We start from the raw sequence: 19,887 nt of genomic DNA on the forward strand, positions 1-19,887 counted from the left end.
TCGCACAACCCCACTTCGCCGAGGCGCTGCCAATAATGCTCACTGGCCCGGCACTCCCGGGGAACTCCGACTTCACAGAGGTGATCGTAGTAGTACGAGAGTGCCTCACTTCACTTGCCTGGGAAATTTCATTGGCTCAATTTGTAGCATTTCATTTTGATGTTGTCATTTGTATCTCGGGCTGTACCTAGTCGGCGGGCGATATAGTTCGGAACGGTACAACTTATGTCCGAGAACTAGGGTTGAGTTGCTGTTGCCTTAGGCTTTCAATATCTCCAGACAGACTCCAGTCTAACACAAGGAGGTATCAGCGAGTCGCCAGCAAAGGAAGCGAGGGTACCTGTAAGATTTGAATGGTTTATGGTCTTCAATGATCAATAAAGGCTCCAAGGTTGGTCTCTGACGGGTATGTCGCAGCAATGTACTGTAGGTGACGAATTGGCGATATGTATGAACGATAATGAATTATCAAACCTCCTTCCTTTCATACGAGGCTACGGAGTAGACAGGATCCATTACAGGTGCAAAAAGCAGGCAAAAGAGATAGAAGCAAAAAACATACAACAGTGAGGATTCGCTGGTGGTCACCCACCCAACTACTAACTCACCGGCGTGTGGCTTATGTGCAGTCAATAGTCGGGTGGGTGTCGCCTGGGTGAGAAATGGGTGAGCGCCGCTTTACAGTCGCGCGACCGGGGGTGACAAGGGTGAGTGCGCTATAGACAGGGTGAGAATCGGGGTGAGAATCACCCAAGTCGCGCGACTACCGCACTAACCCAGAAATGACGCTCCGCTAAACTCAATCTCAATAATATTGCCCAGGTGGCTTACAGCATGTTATCTAAATTAGCGGGTGATCCAGGTGTCCAGGTGCCCAGGTGCCTGCCGAACCAAAACTGGTGCCCCCGTAAGTCGTAACTAGGTATACTCTCCCCCGCCCCGGGGCCGGAGCAATTGATGACTAAAAATTCCTTGTTCAAACTATGTAACTTTGAACCCCTAACCCCCAGCAACCAGCACATCGAAAAATGCACCTTAGGCGAAAGACCCATGACTCACAGGAAAAGAGAAAAGCGGAAAACGGAAGAAAAGAAAAGAAAAACAGAAGGAAACCGCGAGAAGCTCCACCCGAAGATGCGCGACCATTTGCGAAAATAGCTAAGGTTCCTTGTTCACACGAGGCCCCAGCCCTCAGCAACCAGATCATCAAGAACAGCACTAGTAGCAAAAGAGCCATCACTCAAATGGAAAAAGCCAGCAACACCGCCTGACTCAACCTCAACGATCGGGGCACCGCACACACCATCTGAGACAAAGCCTTCAATATTTCCGAAAATCAACTTGACCAATCTGGTATCCCATTGTGAAAATGGAATCATGGGATGGCCGACTGGACGGATTGGTCGTGATTCAATAATCCCAGTGTTCATCATGCTGAAAAGCCCGGAACTCATACCATCAATTTCGCTCCATGAGCCTTGGCCGATGTGGGCGCTTTCTAAAAGGCGAGTGGGTGGTTCAGCCTGGAAGTAGCAGGTGTTGGTGAAGCTAAAAGAGGCCGCGGGTGTAAGTTTGACGAGAGCTACGTCGAGCTCAGGTCTGGGATCGACCACCTGGCCAATCAGGTCCCCCCCGTTAACCTGGGGGTGGTAGATATCTTTCGAGGACAGAAACCCATGGTTAGCCACGGTCAGCCTTTCTTCTCCTCCGTTATTGCGAATTTTGACCCCACATGTGGTTGCGGCGGTGGTTGGTTGCGATCCTGGGCTTGGTACCTCAAATCCACTTTCGACCCTGCATCCTGGCGTCAGAGCCGATCGTCTGAGGTAGTTTGCGGTATCATGTACTGCAGGACTAAGGGAGGATGCCTTGGATGGCTGAATGATCCGAGGGCGGGTAAGACTCCGCATGGTTTTGAAGAAGGGGATATCCTGGTGGTGATAGAGTGCTGTTCTGCCTCCCACGGTACCGGGTAGTGAGGGTTCTGGGTAGCTGCGGCCATCTCTCCTGTCTCAAGCTCGAAGATTGTCCAGAACGGAAGAAAAATGGCAGCCCGTACATTAGCAAGTCGCGAAATAGCCTCAAGAACAGCTGTTCTCTGACTTTTGGTCGGGTTGACCATTCGCGGCCAGCGAACCCCCGGACACGGATTGGGAAGACGAGGGTTAGGATACGGAGCGGAAGGGATAGGTTCTTCGAACGGGCCTCCAGGAGGTACGAACAGAACTGGCATCGCTCCAAGTGTGAATGGGATTGGCTGTGGTGGAGAGGCGGTCTCGATGCGCATCAGCCATCCATTGTGGCTCAATGTTCCATCCCCGAACTTTCTCCGGATCTAGGCGGACTGCTCACGTGTAGGATGGTGGAACTTGCGGTTGACTTCGTCCCAGAGCGTAAAAGGCGCCGAGTCGTTTATGTGTCTTGCTCCCCAGGCACCGGGGCTTTCCCAGCGTTTCGGCTCGGGGTGAGAGTGAGGGAGAGTTTGCCGTAAAGGTTGGGTGTTTTCTCGGGTTCGAAGCGGAGAAATAGGAGCGTTTGTGTAAATGTCGAGGTAAGGAGAGTTTTGTTGTAGGTTGCTGATTTGTGGGGAAAGGCGGATTGGTGACGGCATTGGTGATGACATGATGTCGAGTTGTGAAGAGCACTTGAGGCAGAAAGGAATATCAACTCAGAATCTTTTTATTGAAGAGTGAAAAGGGAAGACTGGACAGAGGGCTGGACAGTGGACTGGAGTAAAGATGGAGAGAAGATGAAGAGAAGATGGAGAGAAGATGGAGAGCAGATGGAGAGCAGATGGAGAGCAGAGTCAGAGAAGCGTCAAGACTAAGTGAGCCCAAAATAAACCTTGGAAGATATATGTTTCCATGGCTTCAGCCCGATCTATACATACCATATGGGATTTTGGGTCCCGGATACGGAAAAACTATAGTAATTTTCGGTATTCCATGTACCGTAAATCAAAAACTTCTCACTTTCCAGAGTAGATTCTTCTACACAGTACTGTCCAATCTACGGGCTCTATACATTTGGGACAGTCTATTTTACAGGGGCTCAGTAATATACTCGAAGTTTGTAAATATACGGTAAATTTACGCGATAGTAAATTTTTGAAGCAGTATTCTGCGACATGCCAGTCCATAGTTGCCCGCAAGGGAATGGTAGCAGCTCCGACAGACGAACGGCGGATATGATTGATTGGGTACTATGCCATGTGAATCAGGCTTAGGAAGATGACTCGGGATCACGGGTAATGCAACAGCGTGAAGATCTGCTGCTGGACTTCTTGAGCTAGCCTGTGTCTTTCCGCAGCATGTAAATGCAAACACTGCAAACGCGGGGGATCCATGGAGTTTTGGCCTTGACACTCTTCGAACTCAACTGGCGAGAAAGATGCAAACGCTGCAAACACGACCAATGTCGCTTTTGCTGTATCGCACTCGGGGCCGAACCACAGCCGCCTCTGATTGGCCAGAGTGTCGGTCCGTGGGCGCGAAATCCGGCCCCGAAGCAGAATCCGGCCTCGCCATTGGTTGGCTTACACTATGGACGTTCAGTAAGTACGATTTTGGAAGTATATAAGTTAGACTATACCGACACCAATTTTCTTCCTGATCTGTTCAAACACAACTGGCACAAGATGAGCAATATCAGCGACAAGCATTTGAGCGCCCCCGACAGTGAGAAGGAAGCGGGAGACTTGGAGGCGGGCCCAACAACGATCAGCTCAGAGCCGTCCCTCGACGACGCCGACAGAGATTCGAACCTCATTACCTGGGATGGACCAAAGAACCCAAAGAATCCAAAAAACTGGCCTAAAGGCCTGAGATGGAAGAACACCTGGACCATCTCTCTCTTTGTCTTCATCTCGCCCGTGTCGTCTTCGATGGTGGCTCCCGCCATGAACGATCTCGCCAACTCCCTTAGGATGCGCACCGAAATTGAGATCTACTTGTCCTTGAGTATCTTTATTCTCGCCTACGCCATCGGCCCTATCTTCTTTGGTCCGGCATCAGAGCTCTACGGCCGGGTACGCTTACTTCAATTCAGCAACGTGTGGTATCTGGCCTGGAATTTGGGATGCGGTTTTGCGACGACCAAGGGCCAGCTTTTCGCTTTTCGGTTCTTGGCTAGCATTGGTGGTAGTGCACCGCTAGCCATTGGAGGTGGAGCTATAAGGTGAGAGAAGACCTAGAATCATAAACGAGAATACGTGCTGACCGGACTGAAAGCGATATGTGGACGGCGGAGGAGCGTGGTAAGGTCATGGGTGTTTATACTCTAGGACCACTTCTGGGACCCGTGGCTGGTCCAATTGCGGGCGGGTTCATCGCCGAGTATTCAACCTGGCGCTGGGTGTTCTGGTCCACCTCCACCTCCGCGGCCGCCGTTGCAGTGCAGGTTGTTGGATTCTTCTGGCTACAGGAGTGTCACCCAGGTACAATTCTGCGATAGCGACGTGACCGTCTCGCAAAGGAAATAGGCAACGAGAATCTCCACACCGGTGAGAAGGTTGAGACACTGGGCTACAAGCTTCTTCATGCCTTTGAGCGGCCGGTGAAGACGTTCGCAACGCAACCTATCGTCTTCTGCATGGCTATCTACACGGCTTACCTCTTCGGAATCACGTATCTAATGTTTGCAACCTTCCCCAACATTTGAACCGTGGTTTACCACGAAAGTCCCGGAATCGGCGGCCTCAACTATCTCTCGATTGCCATTGGATCCTTTATCGGGCTCTTCTTCAACCTCAAGCTCGTCGACCGCATCTACAAAGATCTTAAAGCGCGGAACGACGACATCGGCAAGCCCGAATTCCGCATGCCGTCGTTGGCCGTGGGCTCCATCATCAGCACTATCGGACTCTTCTGGTACGACTGGAGTATTGGAAACGCGCACTGGATTATGCCCAACATCGGCGCACTGATATTCTCCATGGGAATCATTTCCTGTCTGCAAGTAGCCAAGCATTCTATTTCATAAAATATTATTTCCATACTGCAAATAACGAGGTTGTTATGTAGGGTGGAAATGCGAGTAAAAAACGCGACTTTTTCCGGATTATTGGTAACGCCCGGCGACAATCTGTTATAGTATACGGTCTGCGTAGACCAGCCTGTCGACTAGGTAAAAAGTATTGATGGTATTCCAAAGGATCACAATGTGTATTCATGCAAGAACTAAATCTTGAGGAATTCTAATATCTAGACAGGGGTATCGCCGTGGATCTATCCCAACCCATGCAAATTCCACATCAGCTCTATCTCAGCCCACTCAAAAACACCAACGAAAGCTCGAAGAACATACGTGGCAATCGCTGTAGGCCCGGCAGAGGGCATGTGTGTGGCAGCGTGGGTGGGAGCAAGATCGCTTTGACAGGCCAGGGCTTGCCTCCTCAATGCTTTGAGGTGCAACGTCTTCGCTCTCTTCCACAGGCTCTGAGTGGCTGCTGTGGTACCGTTTGGCTGCTTCCATTGAGGCATCCAACTCCTCACATAGAGAATCGGACGCGATAGCTAATACGGTAGCATCGTGGTCTAGGAGATAGTAACCACCGTTCCTATCGTCCACAGTTCCCAGCGGGTATTGCATTGCCATGTCATTGAGTTGTTCTCGAGTCTCCAAAATTTGGGTCGATTCGGGGATTGGTACGGTGTATCGGGTTGTCGACATTGCTAAAGTGCTGATCACCGAAATGAATAAAGGTCCAATGATGTTTCTCAGTAACATCCCCGAGATCTATCAGATGCTGTTAATAAGTTTTCAAGATCTTGGTATACAGAGAGCGACACACTGGTTGAGGTATAATCTTGGACAATTGTCTTCCCTTCTTCCGATAGCTGATGAGTTTCAAGCTTCCCAGTGAGCTGGGAATATTGTCTTCTTATAGTGTATAAGTGAGAGCAGATTACATGTGATCTGCCATCACTGATAAAACGCCGAACCGATTGCCATGGGTTAGACTCATACTTGGAACTGGCCCTCAACCGGACTCCGAGAAAGAAACATTGTATGGCGAAGATACATGGCCCGAATAGGGATTTGGGTCCGTCTTTGGTCGCCCTAATGCACCAGGGGTCAGTCGGTCACACGCTAGTCTACTACGAGGCACAGACCAAACTAGATCAGGCAAACTTATTTGTTCCCATCTTTGGTCAGATATGGTCTACAAACCAACGAGCAAGATCGCTAATAAGGCGGACCGTAAGGTCCTATGTCAATTTATATCGCTCACTCATTGCCGGCTTTCCAGTATAGTGACCAAAAGGCGCGTTTGCTCAGATTCAGCGGCAAAAGAAATAGATAAAGAAGGCTAGTACTAGTACTTTTGTCTTGTCACAGAGCGTAGTCGCTGAGTCCAATGTAACGTTTTCGAAGCATCCAAGTTCTGAGATGCATTAGCCGGACCTGATTCAATTCAGGCGCAGACACAGTCTGTCACAGAGTGTTTGTTCACTCAACCTATCTAATCTACTCCTTCCAACATTTGTTGTCATAGTTTCACCTAAGTGACTTTTTACACCTCGGTTCGTAATTTATTATTATTATTATCTTACTCTGATAAGGCGGTTTTGCCGCCTCGCCCCTGTGGGCAAGCAGTCCCTCCTCAGTTCGAGTCCAGCTTGTTATGTATATCGTACGGGGCGCATGCGCCCCCGCCCGCAACTCCCATCGTTAACCACAATCCACTGGTGCTAGGCCTCGTCGGGCAGCTTGGTGACAGGTCTTAGTGCATGTCACTAGATTTTTTATTTTTATTTTCTCCTTTCCTCCTCCTCCTTCCCCTATCTTAGCAGTAATAGGGACCCTCCTAGCAGCTGTCTAGCTATAGAGCTACGTCCCTTCGTCGCCTCCTCGGTGTCCCCCCTGTGTGGGTCTCGTGTGGCCACATGTTGCTGCCCTCTAGCTCTCTTGCGAGCCTGTACTCACCCAGTCGTCCCAGGTTGAAGAACCAAGTTGCCAGTCGCTGGGCGGAGCCATCCCGGGAGAGCGCTGCCCTTAGGGAGTGTCCGTCAGGAAGATCCAGGCCAGCCAGGCCCTCTCTTTCTGGCGTGTATCACGGGCAGCGGAGCGTAAGGTGTGCAAACGTCTCCGGGGCGCAGCCCTCTTGACAGAGCGGAGATTCGACATCTGGGACTCGTCTGCGATGAAGGAACGCATTCAACCCGATCGCTCCTGTGCGCGCTTGGGTGAGGAGGGAGCTCTTGGCTTTGGTAAGCCCCGAATGCAACTTGAGAGGGTTGAACATCGGGTCTAGATCGTAGCCATCTGCTGCTTCCCCACCGTGACTTTGTCTCCCCCTCGCGTCGTCGAGTTTCCGTCTTCTCCTGGACTTCCACTCCCGCAGCGTCGGGTCATCTACGTTCATGTCTGTCCACCGCACCAGGTCGGGTGCTTGTGGAGCATACATATCCTCTGTGTCTGGAGCAACCCATTGCTCGGCCCACTCTCGCCTCCGTAAGACGCTCCCTGGTGGAGCGGCGCGGACTGTTCGCCTACCTCGTCGCGCTCTCACCTTCGCTGCTACCCCCGCACATACGGTGCGAAGGAGTGCTGCCATCCCGGTTCGCTCGAGTCGCTGTTCAGCCTTCGCCACCCACCTCGACAGGTAGAGGTCCAACGGGGGGCACCACGCTTCGGACTCAACATTGTGGATAGGTGTCGCCTTATATGCCCCAATGACAGCCCGGAGATATTTGGTCTGAGCCGTGAGCAGGGACTTGGCGGGGCCTCGGGGGTTGCCGTCCTTTGGTGTTGGTGTGTGCCAAGCGCTGGCGCCGTACGCCATCACGCTCTCGGTTCGTAATTTACTTTTCCCCCTATATCTGTTTAAGTACATCGGAATTAATATCCACAACGATATAAAAGTTATAGAGACCATAAAAGCGTAATACAGAAGCTATCTTAATTATAATTACCGCTCCGCAAGAATTCTCGAATTGTTCAAAGTTCGCGAATTTCGGCGAATCGAATCGAATTCGAACCTTGGTTTCGGGGCTTCGAATCTACGACCGATTCGATTCGTTAAGAATTCGAACAAGTTCGCGAACTAATATCTAGCCTTTTTAGTAAAAAGGGTTTGTGGAACGACTTTTCAAGATGCCCGGTCCTTACAAGAATACTTTTGCAACTAAGGTCTAGAATATCAAACACCTATATGCCCAAAAAGGCTATTACTGTATAGCTATTAAGACTTCCAACGTGCAGCATCTACATGTGATCTGCCTTCACTGATAAAACGCCGAACAGATTGCCATGGGTTAGACTTATACTTGGAACTGGCCCTCAACCGGACTCCGAGAAAGAAACATTATATGGCGAAGATTGTTGGATGCCTGGGGCAGGCAAACACGTTTGCTCCAGGCATCGCATGAGACAGAACCCATCATTAGATAGATAGTCTCTTCCTCTCTCTCTTCCTCTCTCTTTCTCTCTTTCTCCTCTTCGTCCACCTGAATACATACATTGTTTTCTCCATTGATCTCACATTGTATCTGTATTCCATGAGGTTATGAGTACCCTATTTGCTAGCAGGACCACTAGCAACTCTTTCTTTTGAAGCTTTTACCTGAACACTGTCGTCGATCTCGACCATCCCGCAGTTTGACCCCACCTGTGCGGCAAAACCCTGCGTGTCCCGACCATTCGACCTATCAGAACCCAGGAAACCTTCGACCCCGCCGGATAAAGCTCCGTTAAGCTTTACATTGTTGATTCGAAAGAATGGCTGACGTCGATAGCGGCAATGAGGACAGTATCCCTCAACCCCTTGACGTGACAGCTGACCCTTTGAATCACAAACCCGCTCTCCGCAACCCAAACACCTCGATCCCGTCTGTTAACCAGCCAATCCGCTTCGCCGACGAAAGCGACAGTGATGATGAAGACGAGAAACCCTCTCATCAGGGACATGGTCTGCCAGAGATCGCGATGATGAAACTGCAGAAGGTGAAGGCACTCGAGCACAACGACGCCGACCCCCGCGCTTGGAAGCAAGCTATCGTTTACCAGCTGATCCCCTACGCTGGGGAGTGGCTGCTTGACAGTGACATTCCCCGCCCAGAAAAGTCGCACCCCTCATACGAGAGATGGAAGTATTGGTCCCGTCTGATTGCCAGTTGGATGTACGGACAGATCAACGCCGTTCTCCAAAGCAAGATTCGCAACCTGTTGAAAACGCCAAAGTACGCCGACAAGATGTAGGACGAACTCATGACGATGACACAAGGAAGCGACAAGCTGCAGACAGCGTTTCTGGAAATGCGGAAGTTCGACAAATTGAAGCGTTCGGACTACAACTCGGCAAGCGAGTATATTGAGGAGTACCAGAAACAGTACCACGTGCTAGCCAGATTCAAAGCAGCACCCCACCCAGCCCATGCTCTGTCACAGGTTCTGCAAAACCTAGAATCGGAAGTAAAAAAGGTCAATTTCATCACGGAGGAGGTTGGCAGCTTAGAGCCCAAGAAGATGACCCTGGAAAAGGTCGAGGAATACTGGCGTGCACTGCAAGCAGCAGCTGACATGGAAGGTGTCACAAGCGCAGCTCACAATGCCGGCCGAGGTGGCCGTGGTGGGAACCGGGGTGGTCGTGGAGGAAACCGAGGTGACCATAGTGGTCACAACAACGGCAACGACAACACCCAGTCCGCCAAAGACATCAATGCTATCGACAGCAACAACAACAAGAAGAAAGGTCTTCGGAGGCAGCCCGCTGACGATAAAGATATTCATGACTACGCTCGTGAGATGCGCAATGGCACACAGCAGGACGACAACAACATGTGCGCTTTCTGCGGATTTGGTCCGCACGCTGCCAAGAAGTGCGCTTATCTCAACGAAAACCCTCCACCTTCATGGGAACCCTCAGGAAACCTCTGGGCTTATTCGAAAGCAATACAGAGAGCTCAGCGAAACACAAAAGGCCAAAGCAACATGGTTGTCGCCGCGGCAAGCTCGGTAGATAGGACAAACGACTGGTTGCTAGATACTGGCTCTAGCAAGACTCTCACACACGATCTAGGGGATTTTCAAACTTACCAGACTGATCACCCTGACCTCGCCTATGTGTACAAAGACTATTCCGGCAAGACGGTAGTCACACTAGGACATGGAGAGATTATCGTGTATGCAGCTCTGCCAAACGGGAAAACCCACTCCTTTATGACGACTGGATACTACAGCCCCGGAGGACATGGGAAGCTCTTCGGCATGCAGATGCTTCTGGACGAACAAGGCATTTCCTGCGACACTCGCACAAAGCATCTGTCAAATGGAAAGGGAGAGGTTGCGGGATACGCGGATACTACTTCTGGCGTCCCATACCTTGTTAGTCCGAAAGAACAAGACCCCGACGAGGTTCTATCTGACTCTGATTCGGACAATGATGATATTGACGTCGTCAACAAGGTGACAGCTTACGAAGTGCATCGACGTCTCGGTCATGCCGGAAAAGCTCGCATTGCGTCTACTCTGCAGCATGCAGAGCAGCTGGGTGATCATGAGCAGTACGGTACAGAGCATTTCGACTGTGACGCCTGTTTTCAAGGCAAGGCATCAAAGGAAAAAGGGCTGAAGCTCTTCGCTCCAGAGCGTGGGGGCAGCTATGATGTGTCAACGTGCGCCCTCTTCCAGATGATATCAAGGAATATTGTGTGCAAGATGTTCAATTTCTACCTAAGCTATGGGTCCAGTACCAGGGGAAGATATCGTCTTTTTGGACTAAAAGGGTTATGATGGAAAGCGCGAATAGAGTGATGCTCTCTCAAACAGCCACATACGATGGAAAGGGAAAAGATAAAGCTCTAGCGCCTGTGGGTTGGTGGTGATTCTACGATTGCTACTATGGTCTTTCCTACCATTTGGTCAGACAAGTTAACCTACATCCATTCTAGTTTCAGTCGAGTCTACTTGATTGAAGTACAAATTGGACACGAATACGTTCTTGTGTGCTGTCTCTGCTCGACATAGTCGTTGTTTTCCTGCTCATGATCGCTAAACAGTTCACCAGCATTTCAGAGTAGAGCGATGAAAGTTGGTGATCAATGCACGCCCCTGCTTTTCATTCAAAAGGATATTGTCACGTCGGAGACCTCCATGGGTTACCGCTAAAGCTTTGATCTCCCTCGATTTGTCAATCTCTCGGTGAAGGCTTGGCGTCGAAGTTATCAAGCCCTTGGCCAGGATCTTCTATATAGGATTGCTAATGCCGCCGAATGAGGGACCTCTCGCCCCGTAAAAAAAACTATTTATTCGGGTTTTGGTCCGGGGAGTACGGGAGTAAATACACTAGCTCGACCCCTTTATCGCAACACATTTGCTCAGCCTTCTCGGAGTAATGAAAGGATATATTTTCTATAACGAGAACGGAGTTAAGCTTGGAATAATGCCCGCAATTCTCTAGAAGTTGTTCGATACCTAAATAGGCGTCCAAACTAAAGAAGACTAACCGATTTATCTAAACCCTATTCGTTCATTGTATCCAGATTCATCGATGTAGACGAGGTGGTACAAGCAAAATCCGCTAAAAGATAGTAGTAATCATCACGTAAATCTGGATTTCGCTCTTTTGCCTTCTGTCGAGCTATCTTCTTAGATCATCCTTTGCGACATACAGTGACACAGCAAATGTTTTAACACCCTTGGACAGACCGCTTTTTGGACCGCCTATCGTAAACTGAAGAGCAAGTTTATATCATCTTACTTTCTCAACATTCTTTCTTAAGTGAGTGCTTTTTATAGAAGACAAGATTCAGTTTAATCCACAACAGTCAGACGCTTCATCAGGAAATCAGTCGGGGGGCTATTGAAAAGTTGGATTTTTGACAGGCAGAATATGAGTAATCGAAGGGGTGTTAACACTATTTCTGCGTCACTGTAGGGCATTGCTAATTGTATGGCATTTCCGAGTAAGATACACAGGGCAGGGTCCCACCCACGTCATGTAAAATACAATGTCTATTCTTGGAAATAATGGATCGACCACTATTCCGAATTTGACCTAGCGTGTTTCAGGTCAGGGTTCGCGAATCAAGTCGCAAGAGTATGAAGTTAAAACTGATTTCGAATTCTACTGTATACCAAGGATGCTGTACAACACGGGGTACCTTGGGGCAGGACCGACTGTAGCAACTGGAAGAAACACATCGGAAATCGATCGAAACTGTATACGGAGGTGGTTGATATCACCTTCGATATATATATTCAGCTGTGGTTGTGTGCCGAGCGGGAACTAACCCCGGACCGACGATGGACCCACCTACGGGAGGGCCCGAACCCCCTCCCACAAACACCCAAGAAACGCCCATCAGCTTCTCGGTGGAAGATTTCCAGCCCAGAGTAAACATCGGATCCCCCGGATCGCCTACCGAAAGCCGTAAGCGAACGCGGAGCGGTGATGCGTTTGCACCATCGGAGAACTCGGGTCGAGTCACCACCAAGGAGGTGTGGAAACTCATAGGGACCCTGAAAGACATTATCCGCCATCAAACCGCGGTCATCGAATCCACTCATAACGAGCTACAGGAGATCAAACACAATCAACATGTTCTGCAAGAACAGAACGAGAAGCTCCATGAGGAAGTGAAAGCGTTACGAGCACAGGTTGAAAGCGCCCCTGCAGTCACCGCGACTAGGACTTGGGCGGCAGTCGCAGCCACTGGCGATAATGCCACACCCTCGCTGAACCACCAGAAACCCGAGAAAGAGCAAAACTGCGTCCGAATCAGCACCCAGAGAGCCTTTGTAGACCCAAGAGATAATGACAACAACGACGGAAACGCTTTTGGGCGATATCTCCCCACAGATACCGTCAACACCCACATCCGCACAGCATTGCAGAGCGACGCTGCAACACAAGACGCCCAAGTGGTTGGAATTGGCACCACCAAAACCGGCTATCTCATTCGATTCAAGAACGTGGAGTCGGCTCAGGTGGCTCGCAACAACACTGAGTGGCTACATAAATTGGGCAACAACACGAAGCTGGTTAAACCACGTTTCGGTGTTGTAGTACACCGCACCCCCACCGAGGAATTCAACCTGGAAACAGGTGCTACCCAGGCAGCAGAGAAAATCATCGAAGACAACGACCTGGCAGAACACGGTTTCCACATCGAAGAACTGGCTTGGATGAAAGCGAAGGACAAGGCCCTAGGGAAATTTGCATCGTTGGGAATCTGGTTCGACTCCGCAGAGGGAGCAGAACATATGCTCCGTAGCGGTTTCGTTGTTAGCCAACACTACATCCCCCAGGTTGAACGACGCGAGATCAAGAAAAAGAGATGTTTCCGGTGTCAACGGTTCGGACACCTAGTATGGTCATGTAAAGAGACCCCGCGGTGCGGACACTGTGCAGGCCAACACGAGCGACAGCGCTGCCCACCAGGAGTCAGGGCCCGGTGCCTCGACTGTGGGAGCGAACACGCTACCGGAAATCGACAATGTCCAACCCCCGCGACCTCTAACCCCAGCCGATGCTAGAGAAGAATCTCCGCATCCTACAGTTGAACATGATGAAATCGGGACCGAGGATGGAGGCGCTGATCAACGATCCCCAGAGCCTAGAGCTGGACGTTCTGCTGATCCAGGAGCCATCTATTACCACCTACCGCACGCATATCAGCCACAGCGCCTGGCGGCTATACCGACCTACAACTCAGACCGATGCCGTTCGGTTTCGCAGCTTGCTCTATGTCAATCGAAGAATCTCTACCTCATCACATTGCCAACTACCGTGCGACCACCCAGATGTCGCGGCCATCAAGATCTGGACAGCCGACTCCCAAACGCTGGTATTTTCCGTCTACATACCTCCAGTACCACTTTTCACGGGCGACGACTCGTCAGCATTACCAGCCCTCACGGCGATACAAAACTCTATCACAACCGCCACACAACATGAGCAGCGCGCGACCAGCATTATTGTTTCCGGTGATTTCAACCGACACCATCCAATGTGGGGCAACAACTATATCGCTCCTAGATTCATTGAAGACGCTAGCGACCTAATCGATTTCTTCCAAGCCCACAACCTCCACAGTTGTCTCCCTCGAGGGACGGCGACTTACTGGGCATTCAACAACCCCGGACAGAACTCGACCATTGACCAGACGGTAACAGATAGCCCGGACTTGCTAGTCAAATGCCATCTGTATCACGAAAACTATGGATCCGACCACCGTGCCACCTACTCAGAATGGAACCTTCAACCCCGGAGCAGGCCAAAGACCAAAGCAAGGAAGGCGTATGAGCGCGCGGACTGGACCAGGATCGGCGAGGAAGTAGCCCGACAGATGAACCCATGGAAGCAGATCAAGACCCGGCCAACACTCGACCGGGTAGTGGAAAACCTTACAGCGGCGACGGCCCAGGCGGTCGACCGGTTCACACCCGACACATGCCCCACGCCATACTCCAAGCGATGGTTCACGCCAGATCTTAAGACCCAACAAGTCGAAGTCAACCAACTACGTAGGAGGTGGCAGGCAAACTGCGCCGAGCTGGGAAGAGAGCACGCTAACACCACGGCTGCCTTCGAAGCTATGCAGCAGAAACGACGAGCGTGGACGAGGACCATCGAGAAAGCCAAGTCCTCGCACTGGAAGCAGTTCCTAGACGAAGCTGGTGAAGGGAAGCTCTGGAAGGCCGCGACATACATGAAGCCCCGAGAGACATGGGATTGCGTCCCAGCACTGCGAGTGGGCTCGGAGGAGTGCACGCAAAACGAAGACAAAGCGAAGGCATTCCTAGATGCGTTCTTCCCCGCCATGAATCCACCCGAGTTCAGCCCACCTACCACACCGGCGACGGAACTCCCGTGGCACCCGATCACAGAATCGGAGATTGAGCGATCACTGAAAGCAGCCAAAGGGAATACAGCGCCCGGGGAAGATACCTTACCGATGCTGGTTTGGAAGAAGCTTTGGAGGCATCTGAAGGCCTTTATTGTTAGCATCTTCACAGCGAGTGTAGAGCTAGGGCACCATCCGAGACAGTGGAGGAGCGCAAAAATCATCGTGTTACGAAAACCAGGCAAGCCTGATTACTCGAAACCTGGTGCGTACCGCCCAATCTCACTTCTCAACACGCTTGGCAAGCTCCTGGAGGCAGTGATGGCCCGACGGTTGTCCTATGTGGCGGAGAAGCACGGCCTGCTACCAAACAGCCAGTTCGGCGGACGGCCGGGTAGGACCACCGAGCAAGCCCTACTAGTGCTGTCCAGTGCGATCGACAAAGCCTGGTACAAGCACAAGGTGGTGACCCTAGTCGCCTTCGACCTCAAAGGTGCCTTCAACGGAGTAAATAAGACAAGCCTGGATGCGTCGCTGCAGGCAAGACGGATCCCTATTGTGGCCAGAAAATGGATTGCAAGCTTCATGAGCGACCGGCACGCCAACATTGGGTTTGACGACTTCCGTACCGAGACACAGTCGCTAGCGAACGCAGGTTTAGCGCAAGGGTCACCACTCTCCCCCATCTTGTTTGCATTCTTCAACGCCGACTTGGTCGACCAGCCCGTCGACTCCCACGGAGGCGCGTCAGCGTTCATTGACGACTACTTCCGATGGCGAGTGGGCCGCTCGGCCGAGGAAAACTTAACCAAGATACAGTCCGACGATGTCCCTCGTATCGAAGAATGGGCGCGGCGAACTGGATCCTGCTTCGCGGCGGAGAAAACCGAGCTTATCCACCTCACCAGAAAGAGGGGAGAGCACATGGAAGGACGAATCATCTTCGATGGGGCCGACGTCAAGCCATCGCCTACAGCCAAATTGCTGGGGGTGGTGTTCGACCAGGGACTTCGCTGGAAGGAGCATGTCCAGCAGGCTATCAAGCGCGCCACCAAAACAGCAATCGCCTTAAGTGGACTACGACACTTGCGCCCAGAGCAGATGCGACAGCTCTACCAAGCATGTGTTGCGCCTATAGTGGACTACGCATCGACGGTCTGGCATGACCCGCTTCGGGACAAAGTTCACATCCGACACTTGAACACAGTCCAGAGAACCGTGCTGATCAGAATCCTGTCGGCGTTCAGGACGGTAGCAACCGCGACCCTAGAGGTTGAAGCCTATATACTTCCCACGCACCTTCGCCTTCGCCACCGAGCGCAGCGCACGATTGCGAGACTGCATACTCTACCTCGCGACCATCCCATTTGGAGTGCTCTGTCAAGAGCCCAGAACCGTAGGAACAATGTCGGATCATACGCCCGCTTCCCATTAGCAGAAGCGCTGAAGACCATGGACGTCGACAGGCTCAATGAGCTGGAAACGATTGACCCACGCCCGCTGCCCCCGTGGCGCCCGGACGCCTTTACGGAAATCGAACTCGAACACGACCGGGAAACAGCCAGAGAAAGAGCAAAGGTTGCAAGGAACACATCGGATATTGTCGTCTACTCGGACGCCTCTGGGCGCGAGGGTCATCTAGGAGCCGCCATTGTCGCACTCAACGACAATGATGAGGTGACGGAATCTCAACAGGTGCAAGTGGGGTCGATGGAACGGTGGTCAGTTCATGTGGCGGAACTCATGGGGATCTTCTACGCGGTCAGCATGGCATTCAAGTTGGCTCACCAACGCTCAGTCGTCGGAAACAATGTACACGCAACAGCAACAATCCTTTGTGATAGCAAATCAGCTTTGCAAGCAATCCAGAACGTGAGAAATAGATCGGGGCAACGAATCATCCATGCGAGCCTCCAAGCAGCCACCGAGGTTCAAGCAAGACACATCACCCTCCGCCTCCAATGGATGCCAGGACATTGTGAAATAGTCGGGAACGAGGCCGCGGATCGACTCGCTAAAGAAGCCGCGCAACCGGGCAAAACCCATCCTTTCCGACCGCTGCTGACGAGAGAAAACGCATTTCTCCGCAGCAGGACCCATGCTCAGTGGGAGCAGGAGTGGAGGTTAAGCACCAAAGGCGCGCATTTGCGGAAAGTGGACGGCGCGCTACCAGCGAGGTACACCAGAAAACTGTACGGGAACTTGCCCAGGAACCGAGCATATTTGCTCACTCAGCTACGCACGGGCCACAACTGGTTATCCACCTACGCCAAGAAATTTGGCTTCCACGACGATGATCGATGTGAGTGCGGCGGGCAGGAGACGGTCAGCCACGTGTTACTGGAATGTCCAAATCTACGAGAGTTGCGGATAGAATTAAGAAGAAATGTTGGGGACGCGTTAAACAGCGTGTCGAGTCTGCTGGGAGGCTCAAACGAAGGTGAGAAAGGTAACCCAGACACCGCCTCAAGGGCGAAGACGGTTCAGGCCGTATTGGACTTCGCCGAGGCGTCACAGCGGTTTCGCAGTCGTGCGCCACAAGGGCAGCCTAACAACGGGAGCGGCAATGGGCCAGGGTAGGCCGTGACGAGGCTCTAAGTTCCTGTCAGAAAGTGGATCAATCTATATGTACATCATCCATGATATATAGTTGTTGTATCCTGCATATCGTTCGCGAGGGGACAGGGTAAATGAATACTACTACTACTACTACTGTATACCAAGTCTATGTACGTCCACGGCTTTGGATGATTAGATGTCACGCAGTCCTTCTGGTGACCTCAAAGAATAAAACAGATACACCTGCATGGTTGGTCCCTCGCCAAGGATAGGCTCTGTGGGTATAAACTTAGAGCTACCATCATTGATAAAAACGGCAACGGCCATTTGCTTAAGCATTCCAGAAAACCAGAGATCGCGAGTTAGCAATTCTCTTCATTATTGACTACAGTAAACAGCGTGATTAAGAAGAGTGGTTAAGAAGAGTGGTTAAGAGTGGTTAAGAGTGGTTAAGAGTGGTTAAGAGTGGTTAAGAGTGGTTAAGAGTGGTTAAGAGTGGTTAAGAGTGGTTAAGAGTGGTTAAGAGTGGTTAAGAGTGGTTAAGAGTGGTTAAGAGTGGTTAAGAGTGGTTAAGAGTGGTTAAGAGTGGTTAGGAAGCGGTTAAGACCTCAGCGAGCGTTGAAGGCTAATCGAGGAGCGTTTAGATGTAAATCTTGGTCATATCCAGCATTTTCTCAACGCATCCGAGAGCACTCTCCCATTGAACGATTTAGCAAACAAACCCCAGGGCGGACTATTTTTCGCCCTAGGCGGTCCACCTTCCAGCGATGAGAAAAGTTGATTGCACCAGCTAGGAATGTTGTCATTGCGAAAACCTCTGTATAAAAGTCCAAGCCAGTACGTGGAAATCTGCGGTGTGTAACTACTCTTCATTCTCACGAGCCCCGCAATGAAAATGTATAGAGTCATGAAACGACAATACTTGCTCTCTCTTTTTCGAACCATTCGCGGATACCGATCATTGGCTGAACAATACCCGACACCCTCCTGTGAATGAACAACCCCCTTCCCTTCAAGGGGAGTAGTACCGGGGGTTGCCTCACGTGACATATACACCGACATTACTGAGGGCTTCTTCCCTCATACAACGGCCTCACAAGAGTCAATTGCTTGCCTCTGGTGGTAGCTCGTCATCTCTCACGCAGTCAAGGCTCGATTTTTTCCCTCCCGCCTTCCCTCTGTATATAGAAACCACTGCAATACAGACACACTGCCTCCCTACAAGAGAGCGCGGATGGGCTCTATCTGACGCTACGGTCTAATGTGTTCCGTATAAGACCGCAGCGACAGGTGACCCGTTACGGCCAAACCATACTATTCTTGTCCCTCTTGACTGCGGGAGGTCATCAATAAAATGATATTTCTGTTTTAGGTGATTCCCTTATTTTTCTCCCACGAGCTCACCTGCCTTGTTCAGATGTCTCCGGGCAGTCTCAACGTCTGATTGACTCATATGATCACAGTGAGTCAATGTTTTGCTGGACCAATACCATTTCATAATTCGTTTCCGTCCATCCTTGTATTCGACGAGAAAGGAAAAGGACCCGATATTTTCGTTTGGGAAGAAGAAGAACCCAGCATAATCGATGAATCTTTTGATATCAAGGAGCCTTTTTGTATGAAGGGAATCTTCCATCATTGCCTAGCAGCATCTGATTAGTACATTTGTGGCAGGGCGATAGGAATAAAAGCCTTACATCTTTTTGCAGTTTCCGAAAACGGCTTTATTTTGGTTTCACTCTTACACCTTCGCTTCCTAGGATGTAGATTTATTTCTTCTCTAGCATATTGAAACTATGTCATAGTAGGACAATGAATTAATCAGAGCCCCAGCCACTTAAGCGCGAAGCCATAGTATATATAACTTTAGAATTGACAACTTTAACATTGTCCGGCTGACTTTTGCAGGGGTCGCAACATGATCACTAAGCGGCCAAATCCAAACATGTCAAATCTTACAATGTAAGGGTGATCATTTACTTATTGATAGTCCAGCGCTTAGAAGATATTTCGGTTCTTAGTGCTAGATCACTATTGCGGGTATTTATATCGTCTCACTGAACTGATCCTACACCATCTTAGTTCTAAAATATTCTTAGCATGCGCAACAAACGCCGAGTCTTCCTTTCGATACAACATCGCAATTCTCTCTCTGTCGGAGAGAACAGGCAGCGGCTGGGCTATGCCGCATACCACTGGGGAATTCTCATTTGCCCCAAAAGGTCAAAGGCGTCAAGTTGCTATTTTTTCGACGTGAGCGACGGAGTGCTCCTCGAAGATTCACCGAACAGAGTCAATCTTAACCCAGAATTCAACTGGCTCTTTCGAGAGAAACAAATCAGTGTTCCTACTACGAGCGCCCGTCTTCTCGGAATGGTCATGATCGGAAAGGTCATGATCGGAAAGGTCCCGAATGAGGTGACCTGGGAGCAAATCCGCGGTCTTCTCGCGGCGGTTCAAGTTCCTAAAAATAATGCTGTGCCGGAGCAAAACTGCGTCAGCTGAGCGAAAGCTGCGGTTTGCAAGCTTCAAGAGAAGG

At 50.7% G+C, this 19,887-nt stretch overlaps 6 protein-coding genes across 6 annotated transcripts; 4 read left to right on the forward strand and 2 right to left on the reverse strand.

The window, feature by feature from the left end:
- Nucleotides 1-1,172: 1,172 nt before the first annotated feature.
- Nucleotides 1,173-2,611, reverse strand: N7515_003702 (uncharacterized protein; the record flags this gene model as incomplete). Its single annotated transcript, XM_056664446.1, has 3 exons — nucleotides 1,173-1,931; nucleotides 1,970-2,226; nucleotides 2,353-2,611. 3 exons carry the CDS (start codon nucleotides 2,609-2,611, stop codon nucleotides 1,173-1,175), a joined length of 1,275 nt encoding a protein of 424 aa, XP_056523503.1.
- Nucleotides 2,612-3,637: 1,026 nt separating this feature from the next.
- N7515_003703 (MFS multidrug transporter) lies at nucleotides 3,638-4,980 on the forward strand (the record flags this gene model as incomplete). Its single annotated transcript, XM_056664447.1, has 4 exons — nucleotides 3,638-4,176; nucleotides 4,230-4,435; nucleotides 4,481-4,625; nucleotides 4,680-4,980. The coding sequence occupies 4 exons, from the start codon at nucleotides 3,638-3,640 to the stop codon at nucleotides 4,978-4,980; spliced, it is 1,191 nt and encodes a 396-aa protein (XP_056523504.1).
- Nucleotides 4,981-5,201: 221 nt separating this feature from the next.
- On the reverse strand, nucleotides 5,202-5,670 carry N7515_003704 (uncharacterized protein; the record flags this gene model as incomplete). The annotated part of the gene is made up of 2 exons (XM_056664448.1): nucleotides 5,202-5,225; nucleotides 5,305-5,670. 2 exons carry the CDS (start codon nucleotides 5,668-5,670, stop codon nucleotides 5,202-5,204), a joined length of 390 nt encoding a protein of 129 aa, XP_056523505.1.
- Nucleotides 5,671-8,721: 3,051 nt separating this feature from the next.
- Nucleotides 8,722-10,734, forward strand: N7515_003705 (uncharacterized protein; the record flags this gene model as incomplete). Its single annotated transcript, XM_056664449.1, has 2 exons — nucleotides 8,722-9,182; nucleotides 9,231-10,734. 2 exons carry the CDS (start codon nucleotides 8,722-8,724, stop codon nucleotides 10,732-10,734), a joined length of 1,965 nt encoding a protein of 654 aa, XP_056523506.1.
- A 1,512-nt stretch (nucleotides 10,735-12,246) lies between these two features.
- On the forward strand, nucleotides 12,247-17,369 carry N7515_003706 (uncharacterized protein; the record flags this gene model as incomplete). Its single annotated transcript, XM_056664450.1, has 2 exons — nucleotides 12,247-13,311; nucleotides 13,470-17,369. 2 exons carry the CDS (start codon nucleotides 12,247-12,249, stop codon nucleotides 17,367-17,369), a joined length of 4,965 nt encoding a protein of 1,654 aa, XP_056523507.1.
- A 2,079-nt stretch (nucleotides 17,370-19,448) lies between these two features.
- Nucleotides 19,449-19,853, forward strand: N7515_003707 (uncharacterized protein; the record flags this gene model as incomplete). Its single annotated transcript, XM_056664451.1, has 1 exon — nucleotides 19,449-19,853. One exon carries the CDS (start codon nucleotides 19,449-19,451, stop codon nucleotides 19,851-19,853), a length of 405 nt encoding a protein of 134 aa, XP_056523508.1.
- Between the last annotated feature and the right edge of the window lie 34 nt (nucleotides 19,854-19,887).

Source organism: Penicillium bovifimosum (genome assembly GCF_028826915.1).
Source record: "Penicillium bovifimosum strain IBT 22155 chromosome Unknown utg000003l_segment0_segment0, whole genome shotgun sequence".
In the NCBI taxonomy this organism is placed as follows: domain Eukaryota; kingdom Fungi; phylum Ascomycota; class Eurotiomycetes; order Eurotiales; family Aspergillaceae; genus Penicillium; species Penicillium bovifimosum.